Source organism: Paramacrobiotus metropolitanus, unplaced genomic scaffold, assembly GCF_019649055.1.
Source record: "Paramacrobiotus metropolitanus isolate TYO unplaced genomic scaffold, Prichtersi_v1.0 Parri_scaffold0000026, whole genome shotgun sequence".
Classification (NCBI taxonomy): Eukaryota; Metazoa; Tardigrada; class Eutardigrada; order Parachela; family Macrobiotidae; genus Paramacrobiotus; species Paramacrobiotus metropolitanus.
Window position 1 is genome coordinate 1,111,783 of NW_026570246.1, and position 21,315 is coordinate 1,133,097.

General features: G+C 41.4%; 1 protein-coding gene across 1 annotated transcript; it reads left to right on the top strand.

The window, feature by feature from the left end:
* Nucleotides 1–504: 504 nt before the first annotated feature.
* On the top strand, nucleotides 505–21,052 carry LOC129587658 (neogenin-like). Its single transcript, XM_055481487.1, has 19 exons — nucleotides 505–1,375; nucleotides 8,744–8,909; nucleotides 9,331–9,473; nucleotides 11,595–11,876; nucleotides 12,471–12,761; nucleotides 12,835–13,110; nucleotides 13,455–13,811; nucleotides 14,487–14,777; nucleotides 14,864–14,913; nucleotides 15,040–15,488; nucleotides 15,783–15,880; nucleotides 16,192–16,509; nucleotides 16,742–17,074; nucleotides 17,533–17,686; nucleotides 17,765–18,009; nucleotides 18,519–18,635; nucleotides 19,232–19,633; nucleotides 20,196–20,377; nucleotides 20,709–21,052. Exons 1-19 carry the CDS (start codon nucleotides 1,153–1,155, stop codon nucleotides 20,808–20,810), a joined length of 4,479 nt encoding a protein of 1,492 aa, XP_055337462.1. The 5' UTR covers nucleotides 505–1,152; the 3' UTR covers nucleotides 20,811–21,052.
* Nucleotides 21,053–21,315: the final 263 nt, after the last annotated feature.

Genomic DNA, 21,315 nt, shown 5'->3' on the forward strand with positions numbered 1-21,315 from the left:
ACAAATTAGGTTTCCGGCAAGAGGAGGAAAACCAGTAAAGTGATGTTTTTATCGCATTTTACTTGCATCTCCTAATAACCAGTCTTTCGCACGCAATCACTTTATGAACTGTCAGCCGAAAGCACCGGCGCTGACCATATCGACGACGCATATATATACTCGTATTGAGCCCGATATGGCGTACAAAACCGTTAAATATTATTATTGTACTTACCGCTACTTGCTGATCCCTACTGGTGAGTGGTGAGCGCACTATTGGCTACCACTGCATTAAGTGGGGTGTGTCCGATGTAAACCAGTCTAGCAGCGCTCGCAGCAGCCAGCGTAACGGGACCGTTGCGAGTGGGGTCATCACACAAAATCGACGAAGCAAAGAATTATATCATCCTTTTTGCGTTTTGAAACGGGTATCGTATTTCGGTTAAGCTGATTTTGTGATTCGTCTCTATTAACTAAAAATATAGCGGTGCTTTATGATTTTATTCTCCAGTAACTTAATCATAACTATAAGCAATACTGAGTTGTTGCAGTTTTCCTGTGCACGAGGGCCTTAAGCAAGGGGTGATAAACACGGACTACGTTCGTTACGCCACTTCCAGCTTTAGTGATCAGCGCGCGCAAGTTGATTGAAGAGAAATGCTGCTGGACTTGAGCTATTCCTCTCGGATCTAGAAGCAACGCTTTAGGTTAATTTGTGGCGGAAAGAGACAAGTTTAATCGGTGGATGTGTGTAGCGCGCGATGACTAGTCTCTCGTACGGCGCAAAAAGAAGTCTCCTCACAACAGTCATGCAGTAAAGTTAAATTTATGAAAGCCGAAAGTCCAAGCAGGAACACGCTTCCCTGATCGATCATTTTTCTCCGCCTATTGTATGGATATAGCGCTATATGTGTTAACGCCAAACAGCATACATTTTTCTAAGTGGAACATTTGCCCACATGCGCTATAAACGATAGCTGGATGAATCACGTTGTCACCGCGGCGGGTGGAAGTTTGAATAAGCCGGTAAGAATCTGTATGTCCCATTGTCAGCGGGAAGAAGCCGGTGATGAAAACGCGGGTGGATTTGTTTTGATGAGGACAAAGTGAGATGCCAGTGTGTTGAATAGCGCGCGCGATGCCGGGACTGCCGGATGGGAGGACGCATTGTACATGCTGCGAAGAAAACTTAATGCTCAGCGGCTACAGGAATCTATTGGCATAGACCAAGTGCGAAGGAGTCCCCTGTGCAGCGGAACCGCGATGCCGTATCCGCGGCAGCATCTGCGCATCAGCCGAGGATGCCAATGTTTATGGGCCTTACGGCCATTGGCCCAGATTGTTATGATGTATTTCGGGATAATCCGGCAATCGGCATTAGCAAGTGCAGGAAATGGTGAGCTTAATCTCTCGGCTTGATAGTGTGCGTAGTGTATTGCATATAGAAAATAGTCCCTTACACGAGGCACAGGATATCTTTGACTTAAATGATAGCAATTGAAAAAACACCCCCCTTCACAAAAGTGATGTTTATCCGGATGATTTTTTACTGTTTAAACAGTCGCCGGTCTCGCTGGTCGTCTCCGATTGCCATGCCGCGCTTTTGTGGCGTAACCTCTTTTCAGGCTGCAATGAAAAATTGAATTACAAAAATGGAGTGCAGTTAAAGTCAGATAAAAAGAAAATGATTAATGAACAAAAACATGACGTGACCAGTTGAGATGCCGACTTTTCTTAAACAAATTTGCACGACAGACCAGCTTATTTGTTGATTGAGTTTGTGTTAATGGGAAAAACTATTTGGGGGATACTAGCCAGAACATTTGTTAGAAAGTCGTTTTGGTTTGCTAGATCAGTGCGCAGATATCAGTTTCGCAAAAATTCTAATCGGATTCATTTTCAGATCTATCTGTTATTCGTGCCTTATTAGTTTCACCGCAGCAGTAGTATTATTGGGCTGTGGTTTTAATACTGTGAATGCTACATTGGTTTCTGTATTTATTAATATTCCGCTCTGAATCGTTCAACTTCAACCAAAATTACCTTGTGCATTATTCATTACCAGATTATTGTGTATTGTTTTTTCCGATGTAGTCAACATGAACGATAAAAATTTTCAGCAGCCTGATGGTGGTGATATTTTGGTACGATGCAGGGACATGATACATCCATAAGACGCTGTTTTCGTATTTTTCTGAGGCTACTGAGCCACTATGTTAGTAGTTTAGCACGTTCGTACTAATAATTTCACTACGAACGTGCCTTATTTGTGTATCCAAATTCTGTTTTTAAAAAATATGAGACATTAGAAAACATACCGCTCTGCACTGCGATTTGTTTTATTTAATTTTTTGATTAAAATTGTATATGGGGCACCCCAAATGAATTCTGCAGTTACTTGTTTCCTGCACGACTGAATTTCTCTGACATGCGTATAAAAAGCGAATTGTGCATAGCAATAGAGAGGAGCGACAGAGTGCTGACCGCGTTTGTCATTTGCATTTATAATTCCAATTCAAGGAGAATAGACCACTCTGACATCCTTTTCTGCTTGGCACCTTTTTGCCATGCTGGCCGAAGTGAGTAGTAATCCCCACAGGCAGAAACAGTTATCTGACCCTTTCACGGGCATTATTGCCTATCCGTCGTCCGGTTATTGTTGTCCGTGTTCGGACTGAGATTGAAATATTGTTCAAGCCAAGACAGTTCAATAATAAAAGACCGCGAGTGCTTTACAACAGGTCCGACTATCCATCAGAACAGACGCCGGTGTCTGCGATACCTTCTGGTAGTACGCCCGTGTTGTCTTTTGAGTACTTTATAACAAAATATGTGTACCGAAGTGAATGCCGATGAAAGCCGCTTCTGTTTTTATATCTAGTTTAAACATATATTTATCTTTTTCTAAGCCGTCTTTGCACAATATTGATTTAAGCTGATGAAATTTATGCGCACTTAAAACTGATGCTGAAGATTGCTGCCGGTTAAGAGTGTGAAGATAGGTACAGTATTCTGGCTCTGCTTCTCTGGCAAATCCGTATTAAAACATTGATCCAGCGGAATAAATCCAAGTCTTTAACTAAATCATCTTTTGCAACAAATTGCCGTTTCCGTATTTACTTAATTTAGCATCAGCAATCCTGCATCAGTAGTTTTCCAAAAAAATTCTCATAGGTTTAAATAATTTTACAATCAGCAGCTTTAGAGTCCAAAACAAATTTTTTTCCTTATAATATTAAGTAGCAGGTGCACTTGTGCCAATATGTACCTGTTGGAAGATTGTTTGTCCTGTACTTTTGATTAAGCTAATTGCATTAAATTTGGAGAAGATTGTGCGGAGGCGAGAAAATCACCAGTTACAGATACCATATTGATGGAAGTTAAATATTGCCCGTTTACATGTCAATACGCAGAACGGTGCGGAACTGTCAAAACGAATAACAATGATAAATTCAATTTCATCAACTTGATTAAATTTTTGTGATCGAATTTTCCATTTTTGTCCCCACTTCCGGTTGATTCAGCCAAGTTGAAAAGTGTGGCCTACCCCATGAGAATCGCTCGTTTAATGTGCTGATTTTTGGGCCAGCTATAACAGCCATGGAACCACACTCTGCTGTGACGATTCCCACCATCCGTCAGTCGTGTATGTTGCTGTAGCATGTTTACCCAGTGAGGCATCGGAACAACCGTTGTAACTTTTTATAACCACTAATATCCATTCAGTTAACCGTATAGCTGTCGTAGATCGATTTGACTTTTGTCGATCCAGCTGTCGAATAATTACAACAGTTGCCCTCTACCAGAGCATACAAACACATTGTTATACATGCATTAAACTATAATTTCCAGCCAAAGTTACGAGTTTATAGCGATTAATAATATGTTAACCGGCAACCGGTGTTACCACTGCCGGTATACGTACCCTAGGATTTATGGAATCAGGTATTTTTGCGCAGCTTGGATAAATTGGCAGGTGCAGTCACGGCGCGTGAAATGTACTTAGTCCAACTGATTGTAAAAGGAAGGATAACAGTTCTAATGTTGCATTTGCTTTAAACATGTCCTGCACTCTCAAAGTACAAAGAATGATCAACCTGTCTGCGGCTTAAACTTCTGACTTTTGGCTTTGTTAAAGCTGTGTGTTTGGTGCTTTGATGCTAAAGATCTGCTCTGCTGGTGCGCCAGTCGCAATAAACATTTAGCTTACGTTAAATACCTGATGCACGATTTTGGTGTTATATTAATACATTTTAAATTGTTTTGCAGGTACAAAGTAGTTGTAATCTAAAAAGTTCGTTACAGTTTGAAACTTTTGTTGACGCATTCGAGCCGGTTGGTGCTTCATATATGTCTAATGATTTCACTTTAAGAAATTTAAAATAAAATAGTGCCGATTAAAGCTTCAGTTCTTCTGAAGGTGTTTGTTGGTTCTCGACCTTCTGTTATTCCTTTGTTTTTGATCAGTTCCACACCATTTTTTATATACATTTTTCAGCATTTAGAAAACGTAATCGAACAGTTTTAAAAGCGCCATATTGCGCTTACAGTGAACGCATAAGTGATCGCTGATGTGGACAGCTGCTGAAATTTCGGTATGGTTGCCGGCATCGGGTGTCCGTTCTGGTGGGGCGATCTGACAATTTTTCCAGATGTGGGAAGCGGTCAAGAATGCCATCTTTGTTTCGTCATCTGGAAAATATTCTTGCGTACTAGTACTTACCGGTTGTCGGCAGTGGTCAGTGGAATTCCAATCATTCATAGCCGAGAAATGATATTGATTTAGGATGAATAAATTTTGGGCGAAGGGTAAACTTATTTTTATGATTGCTTCTCAATTGGAAATAGATGCCAGAATCAGAAATATGCAGTAGTGGTGCAGGACTGGTAGCTGCAACGCTGATAAACAAATTTGTTAGCGTTTAATTTTCATAAAACAAAAATACATATAATTCGTTATATGCACAGCCAGGAACTTACTATAGCTACCCAGTAGTTATTTACCTCACACTATTTACTATTCACACCAGGAACTTACTTACCTCACACTATAGTAAGTAGCACAGCAAGTAATTTTACACACCTTATTTTACATTACTGTACTCAGTGACATTAGAAAAAGATAAACAAAAAATAGTTTAGCAAATGAATCAGCTGCAAAAAAATTTTTGCAGTACTGTATTTTTAAAAAATTGTCCTAAAGGAAACTAGTAATTTCAGTTCGTTTTCCTTGAAATGTTTCATTCACATTCGGTGTAGCGTAACCAATATACTTGTAATTTGAAGTAATTAGTCTGTGTGCGAATCACTACAGTAGAACTCAAGGATGATCGGGGGTACAGTGCAGTTAAATATGCCTTATCGTTTACCTACAATATGTCAGCTGATTGCAATCAATCCCAAGTGTTCCCCGGATATACGGTGATTGGCCGGCACTTATTATTAATTGTCCATCTGGACGAATGCACACGGTAAACGATAGCATCCTGTTAAATGATAACACCAGCAGTTCGGCTGGGATGCTAGCCAGCAGAATGTGTAGCTATCAGGAGCGTAAATACTGGTTCTGATAAATATGGGCAGACGTAAACGAAACAGTGGAAAAATACGAACAGAAGGCCGACAGCGGATATTTACCATCAAAATTTCCCCTCTAACAAACACCCCCTTATTACACAAACTTGAATTATAGTTCTAATGCTGTAATTTACATTTACAAATATGAAAACTTTTAAAGCTACCCTAGGGTTCCATTTTGCCATTGTGACAGATGGTCGCATGTTATATTATTGTACACATCTTTCCCGCTGTAACGTTAATTGTGTACTTGCGCAGGTCTCTAATTTGTATCACTATTTATTGCCAAAACGAAAGCTTATTTCATATTAAACGAAGACTTTTAGAATAAAAAAGTTGCTGTCTTGTTGCAGCGAAGGCTGCGAAGCCTCTCATTTACGGCAGTCATTGAAGAAGAAACGTTCGGTATTAGTTAATCATGCAAGCAGGAAGGCGCTACAACGCGTCCAGCTGAATACTAAAGGAGTGAAATGGGGTGTAATCAGCTTCGTGGTCATTATCTTCCCAGCGGGCTCATGTAGCCGATTGTTAATAAAGCGCGAGTTATCGATATTAGGACACACTGCACCAGGTTGAGATCCTGTTGCTACAAAGTCTGCTACATTAACCTTTGGCCCAAAATCGACATCTCTATGAAAATCTGTCTTTCTCAAATATCCCAAAAATAATAGAGGCACAGCAATCAGGTGGACGATAGACACTGCAAGGGAGCAACGCACCGGATGCATGTAGTGAATAGGTTACTTGAAAGAAATATATCTTTCCTGTGGAGTGAGGTTGCAGTAACCAATTGATTTCCGGCTGTGTCACTAGGCTGCGTGATTTCTGGGCGTCGGAGTGCAGTTCACGTGGGAATATGTAGTCCCCGCGCTGAAAGTTCTGGACTGCAGCTTGCAAATTCAAAATTGATTTACAATTTCTTTCCAAAAACTTTTAGCAAGAAAGAAACATTAAATCAAATTTTTCAACATCGTCAGTGCAAGTATTTCTTTTCAAATTAATTTCTGACATAAATTGCTGATTGCGTTTATGAAACTGATAATATCAGTAACTTTGTTTTCAACATGCAGGTTTTCATCACTCATGAATTAGTCATTTTTGTCCCAAATAATAATCTGAACTGAATACTTTAGCTAACACTCTGTGCTAAATTGTAAATATAGATATTTGCTGCAAGTTGGAGTGTTTCGGTTTCATCGCGGAACATGCCTACTGCCTGGTGTCTGTCGTCCAACCAAATACACTGACCACAATATGAAAATCGACAGTGGGCAGATATTGGATTTCTGCATTGCGTACACGCAATTATCGGCTGTGAATTTGTGCTAGCTGGATAGCAATGTTGACCAAATTAACTGACCACTGCCTCTCGTATTCCCATTCATCAAATGCTTTTAATATTTATACGGTACGCACAGCCGGGCCGATCGATGGAAAATTAGACGGATCGACCGAACGCGGTGTATTCTATAGCTGCATGCCTTCGTTACTAGAATATCGGTTTTTATTGCATTAGCATATTTAAGTTGTGGCATCATTAGGGTAGCCGCTTCGGTAATGGTCACTAGTTCCATCATCGCCGCCGTCCGGCCAGCAGGATCCATATTTCACTCTCAGCTGGTCTGACTGCACTGGCAACACACAGCCTCAAGTAGGAGATTTGCACACAGAAGCATTTGAGTGATTTATTTTTCCAGTTACTGGTCAGAGTTGCACACAGCAAGGGCGCATCGCGGAATCGTGCTGGGAAAGCCGCTGCATATTGTAGCCACTTGATGGACAAGAAACACCAAACGTGATGTAGTTGAGTGGCTGTAACAAAGTAGCCAACGGCGCTTCACTTTGGATGGGTGTTAAGAAGAGAAAAAGGACGCATAATCATATCCGCAGCACCATACGATCTAGCTGCACTTTTCACAGTGTGCTGTATTAAATGTTTCGCAGTCGTTTCCGTTGGCAGATCGCTTACCGCGAAACGCAGTCGTCAGGTGTTAAAACGACAATTCATTATGCCGGCTTGAATGATGTATGACGGATTGGTCGTTTCTTTAGCGAACGTCTAAGGTCAGACCACAATAAAACGAATATGACAGCCGGTTGAGCGGACAATAGCAGCTCTTGAAACATGCAATTCCTACATTTCAATGAGCAGTCAATCATGGCGTTTTTTGTTTGTTTTCTTCCGCTGTTTTAAGAAGACATTAGCGTTGGCTTCTTGTCCGGTTGATTCTGCACAATTCTACTAAAACTAAACAGTGACCTACTAGTCAGATAATATGGGATAGCCGACTATTGATTCGTATTCCCAAGAAACATGCGCAGAGCAATTTTGTTGGTTTAGTAACACACAGCTGATGGAGCCGCGTTGCGCAGCGTTACGAGAAGTCCAGAATGAATTTTGACTGCCCAGTCATTCCTTAACGATTTCACTCTCTTCATCTGCGCAATCGTATAATCATCAAAATTCAATGTCTTAACTGTTAAGAAAGATGGGGTACCCATGTGAAATCATCATGACAGTTTGATAATCCATATCAGATCAAAACATTGCAAGTCAGTAACCTCTGCGCTGCATTTTAATGAGAGACGCGGCTGCAGCGTCAGCGCAGTCACCACTGGCCAGCGGGCCACAGTTACGGTACCCGCGCAGATCGTTGGGATGCAAATGCCTCTTGTGTCACTTAGATTATTGCCTCTGATGTTTTGATCAGATTTCCTTAGGAAAACTCTGACTTGATGAAATATATTTGCGTCAGCGTCTCATGAATACTTTCGCGTGCGAGCTAAGTCGAGAGTGCTTTGGTAATCGTTTGTGCATCCCATGGGACTAATAAGGAACCTTGAGCGAGACCACCAGGGTCCCACGCGAATTTAGTCCCCATTCAAACAGTTGGGCTCAATTTTGCCCATCTGTTCACTTACTCTGGGGGTCTTGATTTGATTTTCTTCGTTCCAAAGCACTTAAAACCGGTCAGCATGTGCTAAAAAAATAGCGTTAATTGAATTACGGCTGGGCGTTCCGGTACAATGATATTAGTACATGTGTGCACTGTCCACCTGCTTTTTAATGCAACCGAAAAAAAAACAAGAAATACTCAAAAAAGTAATTCTGTATAAACATACAATAGGGTTTATTTGTTAATATCAATCGGATTCAATTACGATAATGGATGATATTATTTTACAGGTCAGAACAAGATTAAGCCATTTTATTTTACCACTGAACCGGCAGATGTAACTGCTGTTCGTGATCGGCCTTTACTCTTGAATTGCTCAACGTCCAGTCAACCAGATGCTCATGTGCAGTGGAAACGGGATGAAGTTCCCATCAGTCTTGCCGCCGACGGAAGAAGGTTGATATTTGCAAATAATGTTGTAAACCAGATAGAAAATCGTTAACCAAGCATCATGATTAATCGAAAATAAACTACAACTGGAGCAAACGATACAGACGTATTACGAATGTATGTATAATTTTTTTGTGTTTTAACTGTTTTAAATTTACGAATATCTGAAAAATTTTCTTATATAGATTTTTCATTGAACACGTACAGTATTTTCATGATTAATTTTCGACACATTAAGCGTTATGACATCTGGATATCATATTACTGAAGAATGCACAACGATCGATTTAGGAAAATTCGGTAAAGAGCTATAAACATGTGATTGTGCTCATAAGTCACGTCGTCCCGCATGCGCATGTCCCTCGGAGCAGGGAAAACATTCTGTTTCCTGTTTGGGTTCAATCTGTGATTGTGGGACGTTTTGCAGGTCGGTTTTATCCAACGGATCATTGTTCTTCACAAAGATCGTTCACAGTCGGACAGATCGACCAGATGAAGGCATTTATCAGTGCACTGTCACCAACAACATCGGAACGATCGTCAGTCGAGCGGCCAAATTGCAGATTGCCTGTAAGTTGAATAACGGAACGGGAGGGGTGGTGCGCTGTGCGCCGGGGAAGAGTGACGGAAAGGGCACATGTGTGCCGGCGGTCATGCGTAGGCGATAAAACGCTTTTGTTGCAGCAATATCGCGTAATAAAGAAGGACACGTGCCGACTTTTAGGGAAGTGTGAGGAACATACGCGGTGGCCAGCCGCTGAGGGAATAGATATTTATGTATGCCTGTGCACGTCTAATGCGACAGATGGTATTTATGAGCGAGTGTAACCGACACATCCGCGATATGAGGATTTATGGCTGCTTTGTTTTGCGCAATGTCCATAAATTACGACATAAGCAGGTCAGCGTGAAACACGAATTTTCGGCAAAGCTCACCTGCTCTGTAGTTTAGAATTTAGTTTGCACTGCTATACAACGACATCGTGCCGGCAAAAAAGTCGAAAAAATTATTAGTCTGTGGGTTTCCTAAAAAAGCCCCAAAAATTATTTATAGTTACGCGCAGAGCTTGTTAAATTTTTAACGAGAAGAAACTTGTGCGTTACACTGTTATTTTCTGAGCCTAGTCATAATAAATGGAAATACGATAAAGTTAGAAATGATTCACAAAAATAGATGCTAGCCCGTTTCCGCGGCCATGTAATTAGTTAGTGGACTGTGCGAACATAATTTAGCAAAAGTTCGTTAAGCGGAAATGACTGCCCAAGGGACTGCTGCCACATGTACTGGTTCATGCACACGAGCAGGAACACGAGAACCATTCCGAATGAGATCAGCAGAAGCTGGCAAGCTCATGGCTGCAGAAAGAGTTGTTTGACTAGTGGCCGGACCACTTTGCTTGCGACTTGTTTATGGCGACATTAATGCCGTGAAAAGGGAAACGTTCTCCGAAAAGCGTGATAGATTAAGTTACAGGACTTTGTTTAGACTGGCTGAAAATCCATTAATGGGCTATGAGTAATATAGCGGCAATATATCGGGAACGGCATGCGCTGACCGGAAGTGAACTAGATTAGGAAGAAATTGCATTACCGCTGCAATTGTGTATGCTTCCCGCAAATAGCGTCATTGTTATTTCGTGCTATTGCAGATGACTATTTCTGGGATTGGAAATATAAATAATAAATTTTGTTATACTTCTTCCACCAGAAACTAAACAAAACAAATAGTTGCGAATGAAGTGCCTTTTGCTTTTAGTTTTGTACGGCGTTTGCTGTGCGTTGTATTGTTTTCATGGTAAAAAAATAAGTACGTACTAGTATGTATGCAGATTAAGAAATGGGCATCGTGTGATATATCATACAACCAATTAGGAAAACAGCAGATATAATGCGTTCGAATGTTCGGTAGTGTGATTTGAGTTAATTTAACTATGGTCTGAATCAAAGTTGTTGTTCAGTTGGCAGGTTGCAGAATCCAGTGCAGTAAAAGCTGATAATAATGTTGTGCCACTAACGAAATTTGACCTAGTGGCCTACGTAATTGCGGACGTTTTCCTGGATCAGCAACTTTGGTCCACTCCAGTATTGATCTGGCGATTTCTTAAAGATTACTAAGGGTTCTTATCTCGAATAGGAGGACATTAGACAGCATGTGCTATCGATTTGTCACAAACAGCAAGGGGCGCTGCAAAATTTGACATAAACTCCCTGAAAAGGATAAAAGATACCCATTAATAGATAAATGCCCAAATGCAAACCATTCAGGCGGATGTATATACTTTGCATTTGAGAAATCTTACAACAGCCTGTCATTATAATCAACTTAACGAGCAAAACATATTTTATTCATAATCTGGTTCACAGCGAAAATATTTTCTTGTGTACTTGCTGGTATATGGCTGTACTTGTATTATAGGTACTGTACATAAGGAATGTTGCACCATTTTACAATCACGTATATGTTCAGATTTTGGGTGCTCTCGTTTCGAAATGACCGAAAATTTGCAACAGTAAATTTAATTTGCAACATTTACTACGACTAAATGCTGGCTTACCACAATCATTACAATTTTATGATACTATTTTTTCGCATATATGCTTCACATATTTTAGTAGAGCTAGTGGTGTGGTACTAACTTTAAACTAACCTTTAAACTAACTCGTAAGCTAATTTTTGACCAATTTTTTCAGCTTTACCGGCATTCGAAGATGAACCACAGAACCAGCATCGCATAGAAGGGCAGACGGCGCGATTTGCTTGTAACACGCCGGCCCTTCCGTCGGCCAGCGTTACATGGTACCGGGACGACAGGCCGGTAATTCTGGATGCTCGGATGTTTATTCTACCAAGTGGTGCACTAGAGATTGGCGGTGTGCGGGCAGCGGATGCTGGGAACTACAAGTGTAAAGCCGAGAACGCTGACGGGAGCAAATTCAGCTCTGTTGGTCGATTAACTGTGGACACTGATCCAGGTATTTGGGCGATATGAATGCTTGATTAAAGCCAGGGATGAAAAGGAGGTCAAAAGGATCAATGCACAGAAATGCTAGGTGCTCCACTGCCGTTATATAACATGATCCGGAAAGCGATACAATAGCACGTACACTATGCCAGTGGGTTAGGGATACTTCAATAGCGTGGTTTTTCCCGGAGATTTTGCTTAGGATCATGTATCACTTCAGCGCCACTGCGGCTCGTAAAAAGGATATGGGAATCGTTTTTCTCCAAACTTTCATGAGATTTCACAAACAGACCAAATAATGTTAGAACGAAAATTTCTTTTTTGCTGCTTGCATCAATCAAAAGTGGGAATACCTAATAGCATAAGCTGTATGCTAAGGGTGTAATGGTCTTTTGGTTTCGTAAAAAAAATTTTAATATGTGATACACACTATAATATCCTGTAATTGCGGCAAATAATTGTTATTGTTAATTAATTGTTATTTTATCAAGGGTGTTTGCGAATAGGTTCAATACACACAATTAAAATTTCGTATTTTATGTTTTTCTACAGTGTATGTGTAGATATTTTGCACGTACCGTATTTTGAAGTTTGTTTTTGGCAGATCCAGATGCCGAACTGCAAGCACCAGTATTTTCAATGCGACCAAAGCAAGTGACTGTGTTACGGGGTGGGAAAGCGGTTATGGAGTGCGCGGCATATGGCTATCCAGTTCCGGCTATTACATGGCTAAAAAATGGACTTCCGGTCGATACCAGGAACACGCGATTTTCTATTCTGGGCGTGGGAAATCTCCAGATTGATAATGCACAACTAGATGATGCCGGACAATATAAATGTCGAGCTGAAAATTCCGCTGATATAGTGGAAAGCTCGGCATCACTAGAAATTCATGGTAAGCCGTTGTGGTTTGTGATTTCCGCCTTTTTTCCGGCTTTTTAATGCCATGTTCTTTGTGTGTTCATTAGAAATGCCGGTCTTTATTAAACGACCTGTGGATACCTACGGTCAGAAAGATTCAGATGTGTTGCTGGAATGTGAAATCCGGGGCGCACCGGAGCCGACAATACAGTGGTACAAAAATGGTGATATGGTCATTCCGAGTGATTATTTTCAAATTGATAACGGGAGGAATCTTCGGATCCTGGGCTTGGTTAAATCCGACGGCGGAGTGTATCAGTGCTTCGGTAGCAATGTCCAGGGAACAGTGCAGGCCACGGCACAGTTGGTCGTACTGGATGCTGGTATGATAATTAGATAATACGGTTTTGGGTTTTATAATATGCTTGTTCTTACAGTCAGAACGTTAAGTAAGCAGTGTAAAATGTATATTTTTGATTTACGGTATGGTGGAAAATGGCTTGCCGATGGTCATTACTTTGTAATGGTGCCCCGTACTTCCGATTCTGTTTTCGTTATAGATACAGTAACAGTTTTGAATTTTTATTATATTCTTTCGTTTTACGTTGTTGTTTACCTAATTGCATTTATTTGCCTGAGTTATATATTACCGCAATTGAGTAAGCTTTTGCTTCCTCTGTTTGTACGTGCCGTTGCATTATTTTGTGTTTTGGTTGCTTTCGTACAGATGGGACGATGCCTGTATTCCATAATATTCCTGCTCCTCGTGTAGGTTCAGCGTCCTCTTTAACTAATGTTCCCTCGTCGCCGCGGAATGTCGTTACGCATCTAATTAGCTCACGCTTCGTAACACTAACCTGGCAAGCCCCTGCTACCACTAATATACCCCTTCTGACATATTCCGTCTACTACAAACAAGAGGGCTCCACGAGGGAGCGGGTCTTCAACACATCCGCCGCCAACAAGGAGGCCAACATTCAAGGCCTCCGTCCGGACACTAACTACGCTTTCCGGGTGGTGGCGTACAATCGGCACGGCCCAGGAGAGTCATCGGAAGAAGTACTGGTGCGGACGCATCCTGAAGGTAATGGTTGTGGTCATTACTGGTTGTTAACATAATTTCTTCATTAAGGCCGTGCGTTCGTTTATCCGAGGCACATATTAAGGCTTTACGTGACTAGCAAGTTAATCGACCAGAAGCGACTCGCTTGCATAACCTGTTTTGCTGAAAACTTGTAAAAATTCCGCTGTATAACTTCCGCAGATTATTGCATTGTTTTTATTAATATAATGACCAGCTCTGATCATACAAAATTAATAGCTCTGTAAAACGTACAGTAATAGATTACGCATAACGACGCGTCACCGATGTCAATGTGATCTCCATACTTCAAACTTCACGTTCGAAGTATAAGGCATTTGACATCGTAAACAGATGAGCCACAAAATTTACTGATTCAGTAATCAAGGATAATGGATTCAGTTTTTAAAATAATTAAATCAAGGACAAAGAGATGGTTGCAACGTGTGGGCTTTTTTCGCATTAATATCGCCACCTGCGCGCTGCATTTTAAGATCAGATTATCAATATTAAAGCAAGGTTGCTAATGGACATGGGACTACATGGCCTCACATTTACTTGTTAGAAGGATAATGTTTTGCCATTTGCGGTAACTAGAACATAGGTAACAATGCTTTTCACACTTTTAAATAAATAATCTTCTCCGCTATTTGCACGATGTGTTTGTTCTTTGTACAGTCGATGTACCGGGACCGGTGAATAATTTCCGCGTATATCCCTTGTCCACCACCGAGATAAAACTGGAATGGGACCGGCCTCACCATGGCAGTGGATCCATACAGAAATACAGGATTTCGTACGGGAAAGTGGGCGCAGTACAACCATCACAAGAACTAGATACCGAAAAGCAGCAGTACATCTTGACGAATTTGAATCCGTACACGGAATATGCGGTAACGGTTGTTGCATTTAACGAAAACGGCCCTGGCGTCAGTTCGACCGATGTCCACGTTCGTACTCACTCTGATGGTTAGTGAATTTTTATTTCTTCCATTTCTTCGGCTTTCATGCAGGTGATGATAAATCAAATAATTAATATTTTCCAAACATTCCAGTGCCGTCTGCTCCACCGGAGAATGTTGTAATTGAGCCAACGAGCGCAAACGTGAGTTTTGTGTAGAATTTATTGCTATTTGGTTTTTGTATGGATTTCTTGTACAAGAACTTTAAAAGGTTTTAAACTACAAAATGAAATCAAACTGATAAAAATGATTGTGGTTTTTTTTCACAGAGTATTACAATTCGATGGGAACCACCGCTCACGGCGTCACAAAACGGCGTAATCACCGGCTACAAAATTCGCTACCGCAATAAAAGTACAAAGAAGACGGAAGTGGCTACTGTGGACGGTAACCGGCGGACGCACACTATCACCAGTTTAGAACGGGGTCAGCCCTACCTCTTCCGCATTTCGGCGGCCACCGTCAATGGCACAGGTCCACCGACGGAATGGCTGACTGGAGAAACATTCCGCGATGACGTGGATGAATTGAAAGAACCGGGTATGCCAAAAATAACCCGCGCCCGTGCCACCGCCAAAAGCATTATCATTAGCTGGTCACCGCCCAGTGATTCCAATGTGGTGGTGCGCGGCTACACCATTGGGTGGGGCATTGGAATACCGGATGTTTACACCAAATTGGTGGATAGTAAGGAGCGGTTTTATTCCATCGAGGATCTCGGGTGAGCGGAAATACACAAATATTTTCAGTAGTTTCCAGTTCCGGAAGGTGTACACCTGTCAGTGCAGCCACGTGACAGGTTATTTTTACGAAGGCATTATGTAACGGAATGAAATTGCGTAAACCGGAGAAACGCTTTAGTGTTTTTGGTTTCATCACATATCCAAAACAAAATCAATTATGTACGGATCATTTAGTACCAAACTGTTTTAACGCTATTTTCCTCGTGCCGGTATTGCGTAATATTGGATATCGTTTCATTTGGCTGGTCTTAACCGTTAATTTGTTTTTCAGAACCCGGTTCCGAATACGTCATAAGTCTCCGAGCATTCAATAACATGGGTGACGGAAGGCCAACTTACGAAAGTGTTACAACCCGGCTTCCATCAGGTAAAACCGCAAAACCGGCATACATGAAACTGAAAAGCTGATTTACATGTATCGGACAAATACAGCAGCTAAATGGTAAAAAAGTATCCACTGACGCTGTCGGCAGTAGCAGGTAAACAAATATTTTATGGAAGTTTTGACGGACATCCGTGAGCAGCGGATGCCTGCCAATAGTATCGTTTTACTTTCATTACCTAGCAAAACTACTCGTACACTAAAAATATACGTATTCCGTTGTGCGTTAATAATGCAACACAAACCGGTCAAACGGAAACCGGGTTTACTTACAAACGGATTTTTGTTTTTTGCAGCCCCAGCCGAACCAGCGACAACCATCCTTCCACCCGTTGGGTTACAGGCACAGGTCATCTCGGAATCCATGATCATTGTACGCTGGACGGACTCTTCGTTGCCCAACGGTCAGCCACCCTCCGACAGCCGATTTTACACTATTCGCTACTCGAAACTGCATGGTGATTCCCGGCCAAAAACCATTGATTCAACGGATCTGGAGTGTCCTATAAGCGGACTGCGACCCAACACCCAGTACATCTTCGAAGTCCGAGTGACTCGTGGCGGCATGCAGAGCACATGGAGTTTGAGTGTCGTCAACAGAACGGCCGAAGCCGGTACGTAACTAAGTTAACGTTATTAGGATAAGCGGTGATGCTAAAGTATTTTGCCACATATTTTGTGACCTTCATGTTTTCGTAATTTGTACCTTTTCTTCATAAAATTTTTGTAGTTTTCTTATGGCCGTTTCTGGCTGCTTTAACAGTGCGCACTGTTAGTAAGGTAAAGAGAAAAAAAATTAAAATTTTCGTTAATATCTCCCGTAATACTAACTTAGAGTTTTTGTAGCACCGTCTTCGGCGCCGCTGGATCTAACCGTTATGTCCCTGGCCAATAACCCAACCGCTGTGATGATTAACTACTCCCCACCTGAACTACCTAACGGATTGATAACCGGCTATGTAATTTTTTACACCGTCGACAATTCCCAGCACGACCGCGACTGGGCCGTAGAGCCGGTAGTGGGTGATAAACTAACCACGGTCATCCGCGGCCTGTTGCCTAACACCAAGTACTACTTCAAAATAACGGCACGCAACAGTAAAGGTTACGGGCCTCCATCAGCGGTAGTGTCTTTCATCACGGCACCGCCAGATGCGGATCCGCGAGCGTACTCCGATGGTATGAATTCGGCAATCCAGACTTACGAAAACTAATTTTTAATAATAATTCACTTTGTTTCATTTTATAAAATAAAAAAAAATATGGCAAAACTGCTTTAAACGAAGAAATCAATGAACGGTTCTTGAAAACGGCAGTCAAATGCATTATTTTTTATAATAAGCAATAAAATGCTAAATAATATGTAGAAAATGAACCTGTAATTTTGCAAACTTGCGAGAATTTGGTAAAAATAATGTTCAGTAATAATTTAATGAACTTTAATGAATTTATTAGCAGTCGCTGTAAGTAAGATTACTGGGTTAACGAGAAAGCTGATTTCCAAGCGGCTTAATTAGTAAAATTCGTAAATATTTCAATTTATTCGATTATGAAACGGATGCATGCACGCGTCACAATCATCCGTTCCAGTACTTAATTTGTCGGGACTGTAATGTGAGGGTCGTGTTTGATTTTAGAACTGCTTCAATTTGGCTCGTCCCATGGGATCGCCATGAACACCTTGTACATAATTATCGCCATCGTTGCCAGCGTGACTGCTGTCGTCATCGTCATAATAATTAGTATTTGCTGTTGGCGGAAACACAAGGCACCCTCTAATCTGCGCAAAGGGTGGGTCCCAAATCCTGTTGTCTAGTGCCGCCGACGCGGGGAAAAAAATAATGGTTGTAATGTCCTTGTATTACATAGGACCAATGGTTACAAGGCGGGCTCGAAGAAGAACAAAGCCGGCCAGCAGCAGACGGATCTCAAAGCGCCCGATCTCTGGATGCATCATCACCATCATCCGGCCGACAATGTGGAGCTGAAGCATGTCGCGGAGAAATCCCCCCATGAAATTGTCCCCATCCTCAAGCATTCCAACGAATACACCAATAACATCAATCTCTCAGCCACTTTAGATCGATTACAGAAGCGCACAAATTCATTTGTTGGTAAGTAGTCATAAGCAGTGGGAAAAAACGTTACGCGATGCCACTCAGTAAAGACAAGGCCAACATGTCGCCGGGCCGGGTGTAATGACATGATTGACGGGAGAGTGTCAGTAAAAAAATCCCTCTTAGACACCCCTGAATGCGCTGGGAACAATCGCCCTGAGGGTTATCGGACTAAACGATTGAGGAAATGTTTTGACTCTTATTATTTGTGCTTTTTATGTTATTATGTTGCTTTCAGCTAATACATCGGGATTCAGTAGTGCGATGATTTTTAATGGTTACTGGAAACAAACAAGAAGGCGCAGTTGTAACACTTTGACAGCAAAGTTAACACATTAGTTTTGCATACAATATACGATGTAGTAATACCAAATGCACTCTCCGGGTCGCAAACGCAGAAGGTCACCTTGATACAACAGAGTTATATAATCTTTGGATAATTAAGCAGCAGAAAATAGTACCAAGAAATTTGAATTAGGTAATTAAGAATTTCGATTTTATTCTAGATATCAAGAACAACATTGACGGCCGAGGCTACAATGACATGAATAAATTCAACAGTCTCAGCCGGCGGACCCAGCGACCTTTCCAAATTACGTTGGATCAACACTCACAAAAAGAGCGTACGTAAAATAAACTTACAAGCGATAATATGATACCACATGTCATATATAATGGTCACCGACGGTGTATGACGATCTCTTTACTTCCCTTTCCTCCAGCATTCCCGGTAATTTACACAGGAAACCGTATAACTACGTCGTTTAGCTGACATTTTCGATTATTTTGATCTCTTGTCAATATGGATTCAGTGTGGTTTAAGAATACAAAAATAACAATCATGCACCTTTTGTTGCTCATCAAAATGCATGTTACGTAATCGGAAATCGTTCTGCTTGATTATAATATTTGTTGCGCTGCGACTGCTAAATTGTAAAAGAAAAATTGCCTTAATTATTCAGCGAACAGCAAATTGGTGGCACGTGAAGTGGCTAACATTTCAACTTGAGGTCGGTGAAAGTATTTAATGCTGGATCACTTTTACTTTAGCTTTTAGCCATAATTTATGTCTATTTAATCGCCGCTGTCACGCGATGGCGAAATTGTGAAACGGCCTTCCCTGGAACCCAATTAAACAAAACAGCCACTTGGCGAATAAATTTTTCCACGTTTTCCCATAATGGGCATTAATGGTTAAGCTGTCTTTTTCCCATTGTAGCCATTACCAACGTTGTGGGTATGCCGAACAACACAGCCAATAACGCCGCACGCATTAATCCTCCTGACAGCATGCAGCGTAATATCTTTCCACTGCGCGGCGGTCAGCCGGTAATCGGCGGCGGTGGCGGCACTGTACGCTTGCCGACCATTGAATGCAGTCCGCATCAATCGCTGGCATCACCCGATCCCTCCACACCGTCGACATTCGATGCCGGGAGTTCCGGCGCCGCGGCGCAGGGATCATCCGACACACTGCGCTCCGCATCCCATCGCGTGCCCCACCCGCTTAAGAGCTTTAGCGTGCCTGCGCCGCCTCCACAGCATCATCATCATCATGTCAACGGTGCCGTGGCCGCCGCTGGGGCCATGCAGCCAGCTGTTACCACTCCGAGGCATTTAGGTAAATAAAGATCCCATTGTATGGTGTGTAATTCAAGCGGGATATTGTGGGTGATGGTTGTTGTTGTGCGGAGAAATACACTGCACCCGGATCAAGCGTGCGGAAGAAAATCTCTTATTGTTAAGTGAACAAATTTAATGGGGAATACGTTTCAGATTAGTGGGGTTCTGTGAAAATGGACAGCTCAGTTATATTCATTTAGAACACATGTTCAAGTAAGGAAAAAGAAATAACGACGCCATCATGGTCAGATGATGTCAAGCGATGGTGAAAATGCCACCTTAGGGAATTTTCAGGCTACGCATTCACATATTTTAAAATAATGACTGTCCTTGTATTAAAGAAAAGCTCCACAGAAACTAATTTTATGGCGTCACACTGCTTGACAATTTTAATAAAAAAGAAACCCTTATGACTTTATTGTACTTTAGAATTATTTGAATTTTTGAATGGAGGTAATCGTATGGATCTTTCGCGGCATTCCAGGGCGTATACCTAATTATTCCAGAAATATATATGACCAACCCTGTGATTACTTTGAAAACTGTGGCTAATTTTCCAGCTGCCAAGCCTTTGGCTCAAATCTCGGTGCCTCCCGTTGTCCATCCACCGTTGACGGCCATGATGAACGGAAGTCCGTATAAGCGGGCTCCCATGACGGTGCCTATACAAAATCAACCAAAAGCGCATAAACCACCTGTCACTTTCGCCGATCTCCCTAGAAAGGAAGACGGAAGATCAGCTGTAAGTGCACCAACAGCCAAAATGGGCTTGTAACAGTGACGTGCAGACGGTACTAGGAAAAAATTAAAAAATGCGCTATAAGCAATTTTTCAAGCGATTGCTGTCGTACTCTTGGTAAATATTTTGGTTGTATGTAGAATTGTAGACCATAATATTAGTATCGACATCATATTGTGTGGTGACAGTTAAACTAAGTACGTTAACATCGAGTTGGTAAAGAATAAAAGACTTGAGAGCATTTTAATACAGTACGTTGAAACAACAAATTTATAAATATGGTATATGAAATAGTAGCACTGAAAAATAAATGACCCTTTGATTATTTTCGCAGCATGGTTATAGCACGGAAGAATTGTCCCAAGAAATGGCCAATTTGGAAGGATTAATGAAGGACCTTAATGCAATAACTGCCTCTGAGTTTATTAATTGTTGATACTTGTCGCATATTTGTATTTTCTGTGTCAGCAGACAAAACTACTGTGAAAAGCTTTTTTGGTTGTCCGATGCCTGTACATGTACAATTGTAGTCTGATTACCAAAGAGTTCTACGTGGGAAGAAGTTTTTGTTCTCCGTATAGTGTGTATTTATTAGCGGTGTTCTCAGTTACAAACGATCTGATTTTGTTGTCTGTTTTGTTGAATGTGTTTAATTAAAAATTCCGTGAAGTGAAAAAAGCGCTATTGATGTTATTAATTGACGTTAAACTGCACATGATGGCTCACTTTAATCTGACTTGCAACGGCTGTTATGTCAGAAAATTCTCGTTTTCTGTGAAACGTAGCTAAGACGCAGTGTAGCATAATTGCATTCATTAGTACGTAGAAACGCACGTGAACTGCATCCATTTGTATGATAAGGATTTTTTTCACATACACACCGAAATGCACCTGAATGGGAAAATCAGCGCGCATTATTATATATAAGGTCAAATAGCAAG